General features: G+C 46.0%; 1 protein-coding gene across 4 annotated transcripts in view; it reads right to left on the bottom strand.

Annotated features, from left to right (window-relative positions):
• LOC143964080 (A disintegrin and metalloproteinase with thrombospondin motifs 2-like) overlaps positions 1-18,723 on the bottom strand; it is a 1,751,863-nt gene that overhangs the window by 619,593 nt on the left and 1,113,547 nt on the right. For all 4 annotated transcript variants that reach the window (XM_077473787.1, XM_077473788.1, XM_077473790.1 and 1 more), the window contains exon 15: positions 9,807-9,887. In XM_077473787.1, coding sequence (XP_077329913.1) covers positions 9,807-9,887 — 81 coding nt within the window. The remainder of the gene's footprint in view (positions 1-9,806; positions 9,888-18,723) is intronic.

Genomic DNA, 18,723 nt, shown 5'->3' on the forward strand with positions numbered 1-18,723 from the left:
TGGAGAAGACTCCAGAAATATTCAGGCCTAGTCTGTGCTCCTCCTCCCTCTAAGTTCTAGAAACCTTCAGAAGTTCCAGAAGCCAGGTGGAAGCATGGAAGTAATCGAGGCTCAGCCCTTGAAGCTCTTAATAGCACAACAATTATTAGACCCCTTTCATACTGCAACACTTTTCAGGGATTTTAGAACTAAAAATAGGTCCTGTGAAGTGCCTGAAAAGCGGCTCTCAAGCCACCCCAGTGTAAAAGACAGAGTGTTTTTACACTGGGGCAGTGAGCTTGCAGGATGGGAAAAAATGAATGCTCCCCCCCTCTTTGTTTTAGAGGATGCAATCACACAGGCACCATGATCCATGTTTGGTGGGAATGTCTAAAACTAAGAGGGTTCTGGAATAGGATCTTTGCAATCATCAGAAAGACGACAGATTTGTGTGTCCCTATGTCCCCCCGCATAGCACTGCTGAACTTCCTAATAGAAAAATCCTCTAAAAGTAAAAGGTGCCTTGTTCACTTCATCCTTCTAGGACAGTGATGGCGAACCTCGGCACCCCAGAGGTTTTGGAACTACATTTCCCATGATGCTTAACTACACTGCAGAGTGCATGAGCATCATGGGAAATGTAGTTCCAAAACATCTGGGGTGCCAAGGTTCACCACCACTGTTCTAGGAGCTAAAATTACGATAGCAAAAGCATGGAAGCAGTCCACGGTTTCCAGTGACCAGGCCAAATGAAAAATATCTTGGATCATGGCTCAGGAAAAAAAGGTTAGTATCCTACAAGATACTGTTCAAAAATTTGAGGCCATTTGGGAACCCTGAACAGATTACATGCACATTCCCTTAACATCTTCGTGGGAACTGAATAAAACAATCTTGGTAGAACATTCCGGAAGGACATCTATCCCCTTTTTCATTTCTCTCTCTCTTTATTTTTTATTCCTTAATACCACCTTTACTAAAATATTACCTGGTTAGGTGAGTAGCAGGATTTAAAAGGTAACATCCCCGCTAGTTTAAATAGCATTTGATCTGTGGGTTGGATGTGCCGCTTGCCTTTCCATGACGCAGCTTGTACCCATTTGGGGCGGCTTTCCCCTCCTATATTTGATTGATGTACCTGCGCCCACTAACCTCAGTTGTTTCTAAATATATCTATTTGAAATGTGTTCTCTTATACGTTGCATTACTATGGATTTATTATTCCACTATGTAAAAGAATGTATCAATGTAAAGAATGTATTTTCTCTGAAAAACTTTAATAAAAAACGATTGAAACTAAAATGAATGGGCAGCGGCGCAGAAGCACCTGCAAAGCGCTTTGGCAGCACCACAACATGGGTGCTATTAACCCTTTATATGTCCGCTAACGGGGTCAAAAGTGCCCACTAGCAGTCGAAAAGTGGCGCTATAACAGTGGTAAAGTGCCAATAAACCTAGCGAGACTTTACCACTAATGCCAGCACCACCCCAGTGTGAAAGGGATCTAAACCCCTGCTCCTCTGCCTTCAGAGAAGGTAAAACTAAATATTTTTACTCTGTACACTCGAGGGTACTACACATTTTTTACTAAATATTTTCTCCTATTTATCCAGAATACAGAAAGCACAAATGTGTAGGTTGGGGTTTGGCAACCCGTTAACCGCCTGCAAGTGACAGGTAGACTGCAAACAGGTTCCTGCGCTGCTGACCCCCCCCCCCCGCCTTCTAGGTGCCGGTCCTCTCTCTCTTCCCAGCCTCAAGCCTCCTCCGTGGCTCCACCGCACCTTATATGTCCCAGTGTCTCCCTCCTGCCCCCAACCTTCTCTGTCACTGTCATTAGTGAACAGCAGAGACTGGGAAAAAGCAGAGCTCAGGACTGAGGCAGGAGGAGTCGGCCAAATTAACTTTTTAAGTTTGGTTGCTAGGACACAGGGTGGTCTTAAGCAACCAATAATCAGCTTGCTATCATGAAAATGTACTTTGACAGCTCCTGCCCTCTGTCCAGAACTGTGCTGCCTCCTGATCTCTGCTTTTGAAACAGGTAGGAGACTACCAAACCCTGCATTCTGATTGCAACACACTCCTGATCTCTGCATTCTGAGCACAACACACTCCCGAACCCTGCATTCTGAGGGCAACGCACTCCCAATCCCTGCATTCTGAGCACAGAACACTCCCGGTCCCTGCATTCTGAGCATAATGCACTGGTGAACCCTGCATTTTCTGCATAACGTACTCCTAAACCCTGAACTCTTTTGAAATACTTATTTTATTTTTGTTGTAAATAAAAATATTTTATAAAAACGAAAAAGGAAGAAGGTGGTCGGTCGGTCTTACTGTCTTTTATTTTTTGGGGGGGGGGGGGGGAACTGTGGATGGGGATATTGACCTCATCTGTGTTGTTTAAGTATATCTCCATCTCTTGAGGGTTGACCACCCCTGGTGTAGGTTTTTTGTCGACATGGATTTCTGGATATTAGGCATTTTTTTCCAATGAAAAAGCTGTCATTTGCAGACTGGCCTAGGTGTAAATATAGCAAATGGGTTAAGTGAAAAATTATCATAGAAAGAGAACAGGTGCTGCTACCCATTCAAATCATGTGAAGTATCAGAGCTGTGCTACTGTTGATCAGACACCTGTAAGTTTATGGGTGCTCGATCAACAGTAGCACAGCTGTGCGTAAGCTTCAAAGTATCCTCACCACCATTTTTGCTTCTAAAACCTTCAATTTAATAGTAATTCCACAGTGTATACATCTAAATACGGAAAGCCTGCACAGCTTTAGTCATAACAAATGACATAACATGAAACTACACAATAAATAGTGATACAATTAGGCTCCACCCAGTAATCATTTTATCAAGCGATTAATTAGAATTATGTCACTCAGTTACCCAAACAACCTAAACATAAACCACTAGACAGATAATCATATGTCACAGTAAAAAAGACACACACAAAAAAACAAAAAAATAAAGTATAAAACTATAAATATAATCTATTATCTGTATATTTAGGGGAGTGCACAATAAAAAGGTGTATACAGGAGAAGATAAGGGAGAGAAAGTAGAAAATCAGCAAAAATGTAGATCCAGGTCCCATCTTATATATAACCTTTGCAAGACCCTAGTTCTTGATTTAAAGATTCACCAAGCCTCTCTTCCCAAAAGCTGTCTTTCTCTGACACCTGCCCCTGGCAAATGAGCCAACTTTCCCAAGTTCGTCTTTCAGGACAGCCACCTTAGAGAGACCCTGGCTCCTCCCCTCTCAGGAAACACCGCCTTCAATTTCAAGATTTAAGCCTCGTCCTCCCTCTGTTCCTCAGTTATGGTGTTTCCTCCGGCGGGGAGACACCGCTAAGGAACCTTAGCTAAATCAGTTGGCGAAACTGAGGCTACGTATCTGAAATGGAGCTCTGACTCCGTTCGGCAGTCCGATTCTGTCGTACTGACCGTCTTACATGTACTCTATCTTCGCTTGGTGAAAGCAGGAAGTTTTAGAGGTTCATCCGTTCGTTCACCCAGGCGGGTGTTACGACGGGTTCGGCAGTCTGGGCGGCCAGAGAGCTGGTTTTTGACTGACCGTCTTTTTACATGTACCCTAATCTTCGCTTGGGGAAAGCAGGAGGTTTTAGAGGTTCTCCTGTTCGTTCACCCAGGAGGGTGCTGCAACAGGGTAGGCAGTCCGGTCGGCTGGGGAGCTGGACCCTCGTACTGACCTTTTTTACACGCACTCTAAACTTCGCTTGGGGAAAGCAGGAAGTTTGGGGCGGTCCATCCCTTCGTTCGCCCAGGGGGCGCTGCAACGAGACGTCCAAGGTCCCCCTGTGTTAGCAGTCGGCTTGGAGCTGGAGGCCGGACCGGATGACGAGCGACGTCAGTTCCGGTGGGGGCGGACTTCTTCGTTGTATCCGCGTCTTCCGGTTCCGGACGCGGCACGTGAAAGGGGACCAAGCGTTCGGCTGGTGCAGCCTCTCTTTCTAAAGTTGTACAGGCAGCTGTAGGAGGCACGTTCGCACCACTCTTCCTCAACAGGAGAATGTCTGAAGCAGAGGCTCCAAGAGCTCCTGGAGATAACAGCACCAGCCACTCAAAGGTAAGGGGAACCCTGGGGAGGTGTTCCCTTACATTATAACCAGTAGCTCCACTGGTGTTTTTTCCCCCTTGGTGGTCGGGGGGAAGGGCAGTGCGTCTGGGATCCTGGTGGTGGTTGATCCTGGGGGGGGCACTCCCGGTGGTCCTCTATGTAGCGCTGGTGTTTCTTTTTCCTTTTTAATTTTATGCTGCTCTCTCTTTTATTTCTGTCTTTCAGAAAGCCACAAGCAAGTCCCCCCATGGTTCTAGGAAGAAGTGTCCTTCATGTAGAGCCTCTATGGGGGATTCCTGGTCCAAGGCACTTTGCAGAGAGTGTATTGAGGGATTGGTTAGAGAGCAGGCAGCAGAACAGGGGGCAGATCTGGCGGCTTCTGTGAAGGAACTCTCTAATACTTTCCAGTCCTTCAAGACACTTTTTTCTAGTTTATAGTGGCCTCAGCCCCAGAGCACTCCTACACCAGCGCAGCAGAGTGTACCATCTAGCCCTGTAGATGTTCCTCCTGCAGGTGGAGAGAATCCAGGGGGTCCCAGAGAGGAAGCTGAGGAAGAGGTTGACAGTGTCGGCTCAGACTCCCAAGGGGAATCTGACGATGAGGGGTTGGATGGGGAATCCAGTAGAACCTCACGGTATAAGCTTTCCCTGGAGGAAGTGGATGAGCTCTTAGGAGCTATTCATACCACTTTAGGCATACAAGAGGAAAAGAAGGCATTGTCACTCCATGATCAGATGTACAAGGGCATGGGAGAACAGAAAAAACGGGTGTTCCCGGTGCATGACATCTTGATCGATGCCATCAAGAAGGAATGGCAGGATCCTGAGAGGAAACCTTTCTTTTCTGGGGCATTAAAACGAAGGTTTCCTTTTTCGGAAGAGGAGGCTCTCGTCTGGAATAAATCTCCCAGATTAGATGCTGCTTTTTCCCAGGTGTCCAGACACACTGATCTGGCCTTCGAGGACATGGGGGTACTTTCAAACCCTATGGATCGAAGGATGGATTCACTCCTAAAGAAAGCCTGGGACTCATCACAGGGGAATCTTAAACCGGCCATGGCAGCCACAGTGGTGGCTCGTAATATGGAGTATTGGCTTACCCAAATTAACGCGCACATTGAAGCAGGGACGGCAAAGGAGACCATTCTATCCTCCTTTCCCATGCTGCTTAAGGGGATAGCATACATTGCGGATGCTTCAGCTGAATCCATGCGAATGTCTGCAAGGTCCTCGGCTCTGACCAACTCAGCTAGGAGGGCTTTATGGCTGAAGACCTGGCAGGGGGACAATGTGTCCAAAGCAAAGCTTTGTGGGATCCCCTTTACAGGAGACTTGCTGTTTGGGCCAGGTCTTGAAGCAGTGCTTGATCGCACGGCGGATAAGAAAAAGGCCTTTCCCGTTAAGAGGAAAATTGGGGAGCAGTCAAAGAAAAAGACTCTTCCTCAGAAGAAGTTTGAAGCCCCTAGAACTAATCGGCAGAGGAAAAGTTGGGGGCTCAAGGGCAAAGGGCGCGGGGGAGCAATTTTTCGCCCTCCTGAACAGCCCAAAAAGTCTCAGTGACAGGGTCACAGTGGGAGGAAGGTTGGGGGCCTTCCTCCCACAGTGGGAGATGATCACTTCCAATCAGTTCGTGTTGGGGGTCATCAGAAGAGGTTACCGTTTGGAGTTTTCAGAACTCCCCCCTCTGAGACTCCTTGTCACCGAGCTGCCAAAATGTGCAGAAAAATCGTCTGCCCTTCTTTCCTCTCTGCAGGAGTTAGAGGAACAAGAAGTGGTAGTACGGGTCCCAGCAGGAGAGACAGGCAGGGGCTTCTATTCCCACGTGTTTGTGGTTCGCAAGCCTTCGGGAAAGTTCAGGCTTATCCTGAACCTGAAGCCTCTGAATGTCTCAGTCACCTACAAAAGGTTTCGGATGGATTCAGTTTACTCGGTGAAAGCACTTCTTCCACCAAACTGTTTCATGGCATCGATAGATTTAAAAGATGCATACCTGCTTATTCCCATCGCAGAGACCCACCAGCGTTTCCTCAGACTGGCAGTAAAAACCTCGGTAGGGGTGCTACACCTACAGTTCAAGGCACTTCCCTTCGGGCTATCCTCTTCCCCCCGGATCTTCACCAAAGTAATGGCAGAAGTTCTGGCTTATCTGCGTCTCAGGGGAATCTCGGTGATCGCGTATCTCGACGATCTTCTCCTGTTTGCCCCTTTTCCGACACAGTTGACTCGAGATTTACAGACAACAAGAGACCTGTTAGTAAACTTGGGTTGGCTTCTGAACCTGGAGAAGTCCAACTTAGATCCTTCCCAGAGGGTCACCTTCCTGGGATATGTGTTGGACTCAACAGTACAGAAAGTCTTCCTCCCTTCAGAAAAAATTCAAAAGGTAGACAAGGCACTGTTGTTTCTCCAGGGCAGCCACCAGATCTCAGTAAGGAGGGTCATGTCGGCATTGGGTTTGCTGACGTCCACGCTCCCGGCGGTCCAGTGGGCGGGATTACATTACCGTCCCCTGCAATTATTTATACTGAAGGTTTGGGATCACAGCCAGGGATCCCTGGATTCTTTGGTGTCGGTTCCGGACCAGGTAAAGAGGTCCCTCTGGTGGTCGAGAAAGGGAGCAAATTTGTCCCAGGGCCTAGAGTGGGTTTTACCAATATCCAGGGTGGTCACAACCGATGCAAGCAGCTCAGGTTGGGGTGCACACCTAGACTCCCGCCTGATACAGGGTACCTGGGAGAGGAGGGAGTCGAAGAGATCCTCGAATTGGAGGGAGCTGAGGGCAGTAGATCTGGCTCTCAGGACCTTTCAGAGAGAACTCAGGGGGCATCACGTAAAAGTCAGGTCGGACAATTCCTCAGTGGTAGCCTACATCAACAGACAGGGGGGCACCAGGAGCGAATCCTTATGGGCCCTAACAAAAGCCATCCTCGGGTGGGCCGAAGCAAATGTCCTGTCCCTGTCAGCAGTCCACTTGAAGGGGGAGCAAAATCAGGTGGCAGATTTCCTCAGCAGGAGAACATTGAGAGAAGGCAACTGGGTTCTCAAACAGGAGGTTTTCGAAATGATCACCCAGAGGTGGGGGATTCCTTCAATAGACCTCTTTGCCTCGAGGGAAAACGCGAAGGTAGCCAGCTTCTTTTCTATAAACAAGGGGGACGGGGCGTTGGCGGTGGACGCACTAGCACAGAATTGGGGTTTCTCCAGGTGCTATGCTTTCCCCCCTCCCGTACTGATTCCGGCAGTGTTAAGGAAGTTTCAGGTGGAGAACACTACCCTTATTCTAATCGCACCTCACTGGCCCAGGAGGCCGTGGTTCTCCATTCTGAAGGGCCTGTCTGTAGAACCCCCCTGGATTCTCCCAGTCCAGGAGGATCTCCTTTCTCAGGGTCCAATCTGCTGTCCTCAGGTAGAGCGGTGGAACCTTGCAGCTTGGCTTCTGAGGAAGAACTGTTGAAGGGCAAGGGCTTCTCAGATCGCTTAGTAGCCACGCTCCTAAACTGCAGGAAAAAGGAAACCAGGACCATTTACTTAAAGGTATGGAGGCGGTTCAATAGCTGGTGCTCAGAGAGCTCCTTCAATGTGCACAGCTCTGTAGCCGTTCTAGAGTTCCTACAGGCTGGGGCAGATAAAGGTTTAGCCCTTGGAACTCTGAAGGGTCAGGTATCCGCTTTAAGCGTGTTTCTAGAAAGGCAGCTAGCTTCAGACCCTTGGATAATGAGATTCTTCAAAGCCCTAAGTAGGCAGAGACCTGTTTCAAGTTCCCCCTTCCCAGTTTGGGATCTTTCTTTAGTTTTACATTTTCTCACAGGAGAACCTTTTGAGCCATTGGAATGTTGCTCATTAAAACTGATCACTCTCAAAACTGTGTTTTTGGTGGCGATCACTACAGCAAGGAGAGTGAGTGAACTCGAAGCCCTTTCCGTTAGGGCACCTTTTTTTCAGGCTTTTCCGGACCGTTTGGTTTTTAAGACGGATCCGGCCTTTTTGCCTAAGGTAGCCTCTAGTTTTCATAGAGCCCAGGAGATTGTGCTACCTACTTTCTGTTCAAATCCAGTAAGAGAACAGGAACACATCTTTCATAGATTGGATGTTAGAAGATGTGTCCTTCATTATTTAGATTGCACAAGTCAGTTCAGGAAGTCTGATTCACTTTTTGTGTTATTTTCAGGGGCTAGGAAGGGTTCCAGAGCCTCTAGACGTACGATAGCCAGATGGTTAAGGTTAGCCATTGAGCAGGCTTATGTGGCAGGGGGGTTAGAACCCCCAGTTGGGATTAGAGCACACTCAACCAGGGCAGTGGCAACTTCTCAGGCAGAGTGGGCTGGTGCATCTCCTGAACAGATCTGTAGAGCTGCAACGTGGTCCAGTTTTGCTACGTTCGTGAAACACTATAGACTGGATCTTCTGTCAGCCAAAGACCAGGCCTTTGGTCGTAAAGTGCTGCAAGCAGTGGTCCCACCCTAAGGTAATGTGCTCGCTTATCCTCTCTAAGGTGGCTGTCCTGAAAGACGAACTTGGGAAAAACTGAGTTACGTACCGGTAACATCCTTTTCCGGGAGTCTTTCAGGACAGCCCCGGTTCCCACCCAGGTTTTTGGAGATCGTCGGGAACTCGTCACACGAGACCGTCAGGTAAGATTGAAAGTTTGTTTGTTTGACGTGTTCTTGTGTCTCCCCAGTTGGCCGGAGGTACTCTGGAAGAACTGAGGAACAGAGGGAGGACGAGGCTTAAATCTTGAAATTGAAGGCGGTGTTTCCTGAGAGGGGAGGAGCCAGGGTCTCTCTAAGGTGGCTGTCCTGAAAGACTCCCGGAAAAGGATGTTACCGGTACGTAACTCCGTTTTTTCAATCCCCAAGAAATGTCTCTGCAATGAGAATCTCTAAAATGACGTGAAGCATTAGAGATATATTTAACATTTTGATTATTTGAATCACAGAAAAGTGAGAAAGCACCATACAGTATTAAAAAGACAATAATTTCTAGGCTCAAAATGCATGCAATTGCAAAACGGAAAAAAAAAAATTACCACAAATTGTAAATAGGTGACACATGAAAAACTATTCCAATAATTCAAAATTAAACTAAAATAACAGCCCTAAAATACATTTTCTACCTCTGATGTGCAGGGATCTTTAATACATAATAGCTGTTTGTATACATACTTGCATCCTGACTGCATGTGTACTGTATGTATACATGTATATATGCAAGTTTGTGGGAAGGGGAGCCCATTATTTATTTTCTTTGACATTTTTCAAATTTTTGTATATTTTTACTTGTTTTCTCTAATAATTAGTATCACAAGGGGGGCAATAACTAAAAAGATGGTAGAGATAAGTCTTCTTTATGGAAACATCAGGGGTCTCCCTTGCTACTAACCCAAACAGATCAAGGACAGAGAATCCTCAGACCTGCTCCTACACTTGGCAGATGTGCAGGAATTTTGACAGCTCTGAACCCAAAAGTGATCAGAGTGGTGTATATTCAAGGCTTAATTGTGCCCATCATTAGACTGAAAACAAGTCAGTCTAGTTACCAATCTAGTCTTCAGCGAGTCTCCAGCCCCCCACCAACAAATAGCAACTGCCTCCTGGACACATCTTCACCAGATAGGACAGGGGGGCATAAAATGCAATAATACTTTGATAAAAATTCAAATTTCTTTTAACTCTATTCAAAACTTAAACCATTCTGCCATTAGATATCTGCTAAAAGAAAAAAAAAATCCCCTTCTACTTACCAAAGTTGTGAGTGGATGAATCAGTTTCTTGAATAAGCAAATGGCGGGCAGAAGCTGGAATTTCAAATACCCGAATGTAACCTTTCAGGAATAAAAAAGTAAACTATAATACGCAGGGTAAAAACAAATATTAGACATAATGTAGAACTATGTTCAAAAACTAAGCAAAAACATATAATGCATCCCGACTAGCTAAATCATTTTCACTAGTTTGCTTAGAAATGTGAAAAAGTCAGCTTTGATTTGCCCATCAGCAGGACTCTTTCCTCACTTCTTGTAATAGCTCTTGGAAATAAATGCTGGTAATGTACCTGTCAGTATCCAAACTTTCTGTCAACTCCTTTACCTAGGGCATGGGATAAACATTGAATTTGGATACTTTTAGTTTCCTGAAGTGACTGCAGAATCTCAGGATGCCAACAGATTTAGGGAGTATTATGGGACCAACAAAGGGCCAACAATATCTGCTACTGCTCTAAAATGGCTTTTCTCTTAGCTTCAAGTACCCGATTATATTTTAACTTTACTCTGATGTGATGCTCTGTCACAATTGTCACTAAGCACGTAATTCTGAAAACACCACTCAATTTTTCAGGAAGCACTCTTATCTTCTGAGTCGCAGACAGAGTTTCCAAGATCCTATACTTAGGTATACCTTTTTTACTAGTTATATGCTTTTCTGCCGAGAGAGCCTTATGATCTTTTCAAAATCTTATTACGGTAGGTACACAAAACACATAAAAACCACAACTCCAGCATGCCACGATTCAGAGAAACTAAAGTATAAGGATACATGCAACAGAGTACTTCCTAGAATGACATTTCCTTGCCTTACACCAAGAAAAATAGGTCTTCCAGGCACAATGGTAGATTTTCCAATAAGTCAACTTCCTACCCTTCAGAGGTTAGGGTTGATAGAATCTGACAGACCCCATCTCTCAAAACCTGGGCTTCAACAGCCATGATGTCAAAGCCGGTGACTGGGAAGCAGGATGGCGTACCCTTGGGACAGAAGATCTTAATGATTTGGGAGGATCAACAAACAGTTGAGTACACCAAAATGCAACATCCTCCTGGGTAAATTCAGTGCAATGAAAATCATCCCCCACCTGCGGCAAAGAGCTTAGAATACCTACCGATGTACAATCCATTTCCCTTGATCCCTAAACCCTGATTAATGGAGAAAAAAAAATCTGCCTGACAATTTTCCATACAGGCTTGAAACATGTACAGTAGTTCTGCTCAAAAGATGATCAAATCTGCTTCCTTTTGGAAGGCACGACTTTGTGGCTTTGACTGACTGGATTCTCATCAGGTGCTCTCGCAATCAAGAGCAGGACCAAATTTCAGGATGTTGATGAGAAGATGGGCTTCCTTGGTCAGCTAAGTCCCCTGTACTGAGAAGGCATCCAGGACTCCTATCCAGCCTCATGAGTAGAGATGGGCAAAACACCCCTCTGTTAACACCAAAACACAGAACAGAGAAAAAGTTTTGACCTGAACGATGGACCCTATTGAAGTCTATGGGACCCGAACTTGAAAAATCAAAAGTCCTCATTTTGAAGGCTTATGTGCAAGTAAGTGTCCATAAAAAAGGGGTCTGGGTGCTGCCCTGGGGGACATGTATTATTGCAGAAAAGTTTTTAAATACGATTGTTTTTACTGGAGCAGTGATTTTTTTAATGATGCTTAAAGTGCAAAATAAAGAAAAAGAAAAATCCCTTTAAACATAGTGCATGGGGGGGGGGGGGGGGATTGGGGTCCCCTTGGTCTGCATGTAAAGTGTAAAGTTGACATACAACACGCACGATGGCACTAGAAAGAGGAATTTCAATACCAAGTGTGCCACCCTTTGGGCTCCTTCCGCTAATCTCGTGTTAGTAGAAGTTTGGTGACAGACGATTTGCGCTTATCAGCCTCGTGCTTTTCCGATCATTACTGCTCTTCAGTTTGTGCTTGTGGGTTTGTATTTATATTACTTATTTGATTTCAGTGCCTTCTTGTCTGCTCATTTCTGATTTTCAGCTCCAGCTTTTGTGTTTTTCAGTTCTTTCTGTTGGTTTGTCCTGACCAGCCGACCGTTTTGAAGCCATGAGGATCCTCACACCGGACCAGAGGGTTTATAACAACCGTTTGGCCAGAGCCAGAAGGGTGGTGGAGAATGCTTTTGGGATAATGGCCAGTCAGTTCCGCTTATTACTTACGTCAATCAACATGGCAGAATATAAATGTAACCATATAATCCCTGCATGCTGCATTCTACACAACTTTTTAAGGAGAAATTCAATGAACTATGTGGCCTCAAGTTGGGCCTGAGGCTGGACTTCAAGAAGAAACTCTGATGGCGCTTGAAGCTGGCCACCCTGGCTTGCTCCCCCAAAGCGCCCGCAAAGTAAGACAGAATTATGTTGAGTACTTTGCGGGTAGGGGGGCCATTGATATGCCAGAAACTGTTTAAGAAACATTTTATCCTACATTTTTTTACATAAACTAAAAGAAGATTTCCTTTGATTTACTGCCTGGGTTTATTTTAGCTGTCTGCTAGGTTCTCCAATGGGCTTTTCTTATTGGACATTTTCTTCAATAGTGCAAATGTTATTTGATCCATGAGGTGACAATCTCTTCTTCAGCAAAATATTATGTTGTGGGTCTACTACACACACCTTGTTTTTGTTGTTAATGTATGTATGTATTCATTTTCAGCACCATGAATGAATTTTGGGGAGTCATGGAAATGGCGTGATTGTGGAAAATTATAAAGCACTGTGAGTGTTATTTACTAAAGGAAAATCCACTTTGCACTCCAAGTGCACTGCAAAAGTACACTTGCAACTACACTGAAAGTGCACTTGTAGTGCAAAGTGGATTTGCCTTTAGTAAATAACCCCCATTGTCACTGTAAAAACCAACTTACTCCAAAAATTATTATTGAGCATTGAAAGAAGAAGTCACACATTGTTGAGTACAACATTTTTTACTCAAAGCACATTCACATGTGCATTAGAAAAGTTTTATATATATATATATATATATATATATATATATATATATAAATATATATATATAAATTAGGTTTCAAACTGGGGATTTCCCATGCATAATGTCAACATGTGCTAGCTTCCATCATGGGGGATCAATGGACGTGTTTTGGGGGTGCAACCCCTTCCTCTCACCTAATTGACTTCCCAGGAAGGGGTTGCACTTACAAAATGCGTACATTGATATCCCGTGATGGCAGATAGCACATGTTGACACACCATGCGCATCTTCAAAATTTGGCTTTTATAATACTTTAAAACTTTTTTTTCAAAGCAAAAAACACAAAATAAAACATTGCAATTTTTGTGTGTTTCATATTCTGCCTAAAACATCAATGATGTTCTTTATTTTTTGTTGAACATCATTGATGTTTTCCTTTATATTTTCAAAATTACAATTGCAGCCCATTCTCTCCCCAATGAGGATCTGGGCACTTTCACTGGTGAAATGAGATTCTTTTTCCACAACATCCACATCACCTAAAATAAAATAAAAAAAACACACCATTATAAATATGCAGGCATACATTTATTACCTGAAGTTGTGGTCTCAGACACTCACCTGTTGTGGTTACAATTTCGCCCACTTCATAAATTTCTCCCTCCTCATCCTCCGCTTGTGGTTTTGAGATTTCCCCTTCTTTAGGAGGTGGGGGGGTTCATGGTGTCCTCAGATGTCCCAAGTCTTTTCTCCCCTATATATTTGAGGCCAGAAATAGAAAATGAAACATTGCTTGGAAGTGTCATCCAATTGTATGTTTTGGCAGAGTTCTAAGCCAAAGAACATTTTATTTCCTTTCTAAAGCTGGAATACTTCCCTTTTTTGATAAAGTATCACACATGTAGAGACTCCTAGTATCCACTGGAGCACCTGTGTTGGACACCCTACAAATTTGTTCTGGTGCCCACACTAGTGCTCCTGGGTCCAGATATGTAAACAGCTGCTGAGTGTCCTCTCCTTACACTGAATCAAGTTTACATTTCATTCTAGTTACAAACCCATCTAGACAACAAACGTATTTTAATACAAATAGGCCTGAACAAATGTAGTTAACAAATGTAGTCTGCCGAAAACATCTTATAAGTGGGTGAACGAATGTTGTTTCCTACGACCGATTACTGTGCCCATGAACATGAAATTTGCCATTTTAAACTGTACAACAGTAAAGAAAAGCACATTGAGCAGCATGCAAGTAATAATAATAGGAACACATGACAAGTACTTACTTTTTAGAAGCAGTTTCCTGATCTTTCTGTACTGATCATGCTCCCTCGATTTGAGGTCTGACTGTCGTTTCCTCAATTGCTCCTTGAATCACCGTACCCCAAAATTCCTGTGCAGACTTTTCACAACTTTAGGCATGATCTTTGCCTTTCTCACATTTGGGTTTGGGTAAGGTCCATGCTTCCTGTCATAGTCGGCCTTCGTCAAGATGTCCACCATCTCTATAAAGGACTTATTTGAGGCCTTAAATCTCCCCCAGGATCGGGACGTTTGTGGCTCCAGCCTTTTGTCATTGCTGCTCTCCTCTGCATGCACCTGTTGTCTCTCTGCCATGTGCTCTCCCACTACGCCAAAGGAGAAGAGACTGGGAATAGACTAGAAAGAACGTCAGAGTTTCACGCATGCGCAGTGTATATAAAGCGTAACACACGTGCGTCCTACGTACAATCTGTGTGCGGAGGACGGAGTAACAGAAGCGACGATCCTTATAACGAAGATGCAATTTTAACTTGGTGCATCAGTGGTCTATACAGCTTATAGATTGAGGCCTATATTGGGTCAAGATTAGGAGAGTTTTGCTTGACATTAGGGTTTGTCTTGTGTTGTGTCTTGCAGAGAAAATGGATCCCTTCAATGATAGGGAATTTCTAGGAATATTCATTGATAAAAGTGGCAGCCAGGAGGTGGCCAAGCCCAGTAGTCTGCCCGAATCCCAGGTCCCTCCCCTCAGCCTTCCACAAAAAAGTGCCAGGAAGAGGAATAAGCTGGAGGAGGCAGCACTTGACTTATTTATGTAGGCTACTGCGGCCCTCAGAAACCCGCCCAGTCTTCAAGAGGACTATGCCTACATGGCAGCTTGCAAAATGCTGGAAATGGAGGGGGACCAACGGCTATTAAATGAGGAAGTGATCTTACAAGCCCTAAATAAAGGGTTGAGGGGCGAACTCACAAGCCAAAGCCATGTTTCTGAGTTGAACCATGGTTCTCCTCCTCCTCCTCCAGGTCCTCCTCCTCCTTCTCCACCTCCTGCCACAACTCCAACACCAGAGCCACAGTCTTGAAGGAAGCATGTAAGGAAAACCAGAGAATGATGGCCTGGGTTCAGTGTGGTCTGACAAAAGATGCAAGCTGTTGTATGACCACAGCCTGGGGACAGATATGTCATCTGCTGCTGTCCCTGATCTCTTGTAGTCTTGGACCTGATTGTGCTCACAATTATAAGGACTTCCTCTTTATTTTGTTATGACCCAGAATAAATCTCTTTTTCAGAAATACTTGGCTATGTGTTTTACTTCAAAAAGGGCAGTTTGTTTGCGAGTAGGCAGGTACATTTAAAAAAATACAAGGGACACCAACACCAACCAATCTCCTTGAGGTTAAAAAATACAAGATAATAATGGTGTTGTGGTAACTTGACACATAAAATGAAAAATACTATTATGGAGCACACTAGAAAAAAAAAAAAATGCAGATTTTGATAAAAAAAAATATATATACTAGTGCGCATACGCCAGAGCTCCAAGATAGCCGCATAAGCCAGGAGCTCTGCACCACCCCGGACCACCGGCACGAACAGAAGCCCCCACAGCCAGATAGGAGCACTATAATGGGTGCACCGCACAACCCTGGATGTCAGCCCCGCTTGCCAGGTGAGACCTCGGCCCGCAATTTGACTCAGCGGCGAGGGGAGGGTGTACCAAGATGGCCTGCCGTCTCCACAAGCCCTCAGCCACACAGAGGATGCAGTAAAACAAAGGCAAGTCATAGCCCCAGCCACCCTCGCCTACTTTCAGGTGACACAGGGGGCTCACCAGCCTCCTTTGGCCCCCTCACCGGCCTCCACGGAATCCACCATGGAGGATTTTGCTCTATCTCCGCTCGGACCTACCCACACACACCTGATGGCTACCCCATCCCCGGGATACCTGGACCGAGACCCTGTGTCAGGATTCTCCCACCAGCAGACAGTCGCATCCTCCCAGAAGACATTTGAGACGCAGAAGAATGCGCATTCCTGTTGTGCATAGAAACCGGGCTGCGGTGCATAGATGCGTGCAAGCACGAACAGGAGCACAATCAGAAGCCGTCGCGCACCCCCATGTGCGACGGCGCTTCCACGCACCCACACGCACCCTGATGCTTGCATGCTCCAGCACCTACGCGCACCCGCGCTGGTGCGAAACTAGCCTATTTAAGTTCAGCTAACACTTTGCCTGGTGCTGCTTTGTTTTCAGCTCCTGAGTATCCTGTCCTCTGTGAACCTGTGTCCTGATTACCTGTTACTTACCTGGCTCATCTGACCATCCTTTGAACTCTGCCTGTACCGACCTCGGCTTGTCCTGTGACCTATCTCCTGTCTCCCCCCAGCACCTGACCCTCTGATCCGGTTTGACTTGGCTTGCTTCCTGACAACGATCCTGCCTGAACCTTGTACCCGATTCTGCCTGCTGTGTATGACCCTGCCTGTTTGACCCTGCTCCTTGCTGCTGCCATCTGCACCTGCTGCCACCTGTTGGTCTCCTGCTGAAGCTCTCCGGTGTCTCCACCAGCACTTCTGGGACTTTCGCTCAGCTGCCACCAAAGACTTCCTGGCACTTGTGCGACTCTGCTCTCCGGCGCCTTCTGTTTACTCTATCAGGGGCCCTGAGCCAGAGTGGTAAGGGAGGCCTTGCTCGTCCATTCAGGCTCTTCTACCAAGTACGCGATACCCTGCCTCACCACCTCCAGACCTGTTCCTAAGGCTCTCAGATCTCCTGGAGAGGGGTCTGGCCAGCACAGTTTCCCAAATAACTAGCGACATCAAATCAGACTTTCAAAATCTTGGATCCAGAATGGAGGCCATAGAAAGTAAACTAGACTTCACGGTATCCAGAACCAATCCAAATTCAGACCACATACAGGTCCTACAAGATCAGCTTGATACAGCCCTATCCAGAATCGATGACCTGGAAAATAGGTCCAGAAGATGTAACTTCAGACTACATGGCCTGCCAGAAAATGTCACGGATATGACCGCCGCAGTCCATGACCTTATCAAGGCCCTAATCCTTAATATCTCTCCTCATCGCCTAGAATTAGACAGAGCCCACAGAGCCCTGGGACCAGGCTCCCCCAGGGACATTGTCGTGAAGCCTCATTTTTATGTAGTGAAGGAGGAGGTCATACGACAATCACGTTCTTTGCCTAAGGTAACCTGCCAGGGCCATCAAGTTCAAGTATTCGCTGACCTTTCCCTTCAATGATTCAGAAGCGGGGGACACTTAAACCACTCCTGACGGTCCTATCACAATGGGCCATTAAATACAAATGGGCCTTCTCGTTTCCTGTAAAATTTACTTTGAATGGCAAAACGCATTCCTTCTCAAGCTTACTAGACGGCGAGAAGATTTTCCTCAACCTCAAACTCATCTCTCAAGAAGTACCCATGGATTTCTCCAATGCAGCAGCTAGTTCGTCCCCCTCCAACAAGCCCGATTTCTCCGGTCTCTCCGGGTTTGGAACAAAGGCATGCACAAACGATCGAAGGACGGCAAACCCCCTTAAGACAACGAGCAAGAGCTACCTTCTCCCTCTTCTCCTTATTTCCCCTCAATATTGAGGGAGACTTTAACAACTGATGGAGCTGGAAGCTCCTAGCCCTAGTGGCACCTGGTTTTTGTGCAGTTTTTGTGTTGATTTTGTTTTTTGTTTGCTGTGTGTCCAGCCTCATGCAGTTGCCCATAACCAGCGACTCCAGAAGTCTGGACCTTATGCAGACTCTTTGCTCCAAGCAAGTCGTGGCCACCGGATAGCTTCAGTCCCAACTTATTCCTACCTGTTACAGCCCATGGCCCTAGTAGCTCTCAGTTTCTTGGAGACCCTTCCCCTCTCCCTTTTTTTTCTAGTCTCTTGGGCCTCAAAAAAACCATGCTCCTGGTGACTCTCTGCATCTTCCCATGGGAGGGTCCAGGGATGTCTCAAATTATCAGGTGCTCGAAATTTTGTGGACACTGTATGAGACTCAAGTGACCCGAGCACAGTCGTTGATGGTTCCGGGGGCTGTCACAGGGGACCCGGGGGAACCCCCCTCCTCTGACCGCAGGGGGGATCCTCCCAGGAGCCCTTGAGGACCTTAGTGCCCGGGCAGCCCATGGGTTGGGTTTCATGGGGTTGTGGGTGGTTATTGATACTATTTTTGTTATTTCTTGTATCTCTTTTTCATAGAGTGTTGGAGTCCGGGGTGACCCACATGTGCCTCCACCTCTCCCACTGCTGCAGTTCCCCTGTAGCTGCAGGATGGGTAGTCGCACCCCATTGGGGGGTAACCAATTTTATTTGGTTGGAGTTTGGCAGATCTGTATTATGCCAAACCCATTAGGTCTTCTTAAAAGTCCCTTTGTCCTATCTTGTTTTTTCCTATTGCTCTCTTTCATTCTTTCTCTAACTTTTCTATTTTTTCCAGCTGTTCTGTCGGGGAGGATCCGGGACTACATTCAGCACTGGTCGGTACCATTCCACACCCACGCACCCGCTCAAAACCAAACAAGATGGCAGGGGGTAAGTGATGGTATTGGTGACAGCATTCCGCACCTCTGTCCCCATGGCTAGCGCACGATCCCCAGGATCTCTTCTCAGGATAGCCACACACAATACCCAGGGTTTGAATTCTCCCCTA

This window comes from Lithobates pipiens, unplaced genomic scaffold (assembly GCF_037356315.1).
Source record: "Lithobates pipiens isolate NorthernLeopardFrog02 unplaced genomic scaffold, aLitPip1_a1.2 Scaffold_8, whole genome shotgun sequence".
NCBI lineage: Eukaryota > Metazoa > Chordata > Amphibia > Anura > Ranidae > Lithobates > Lithobates pipiens.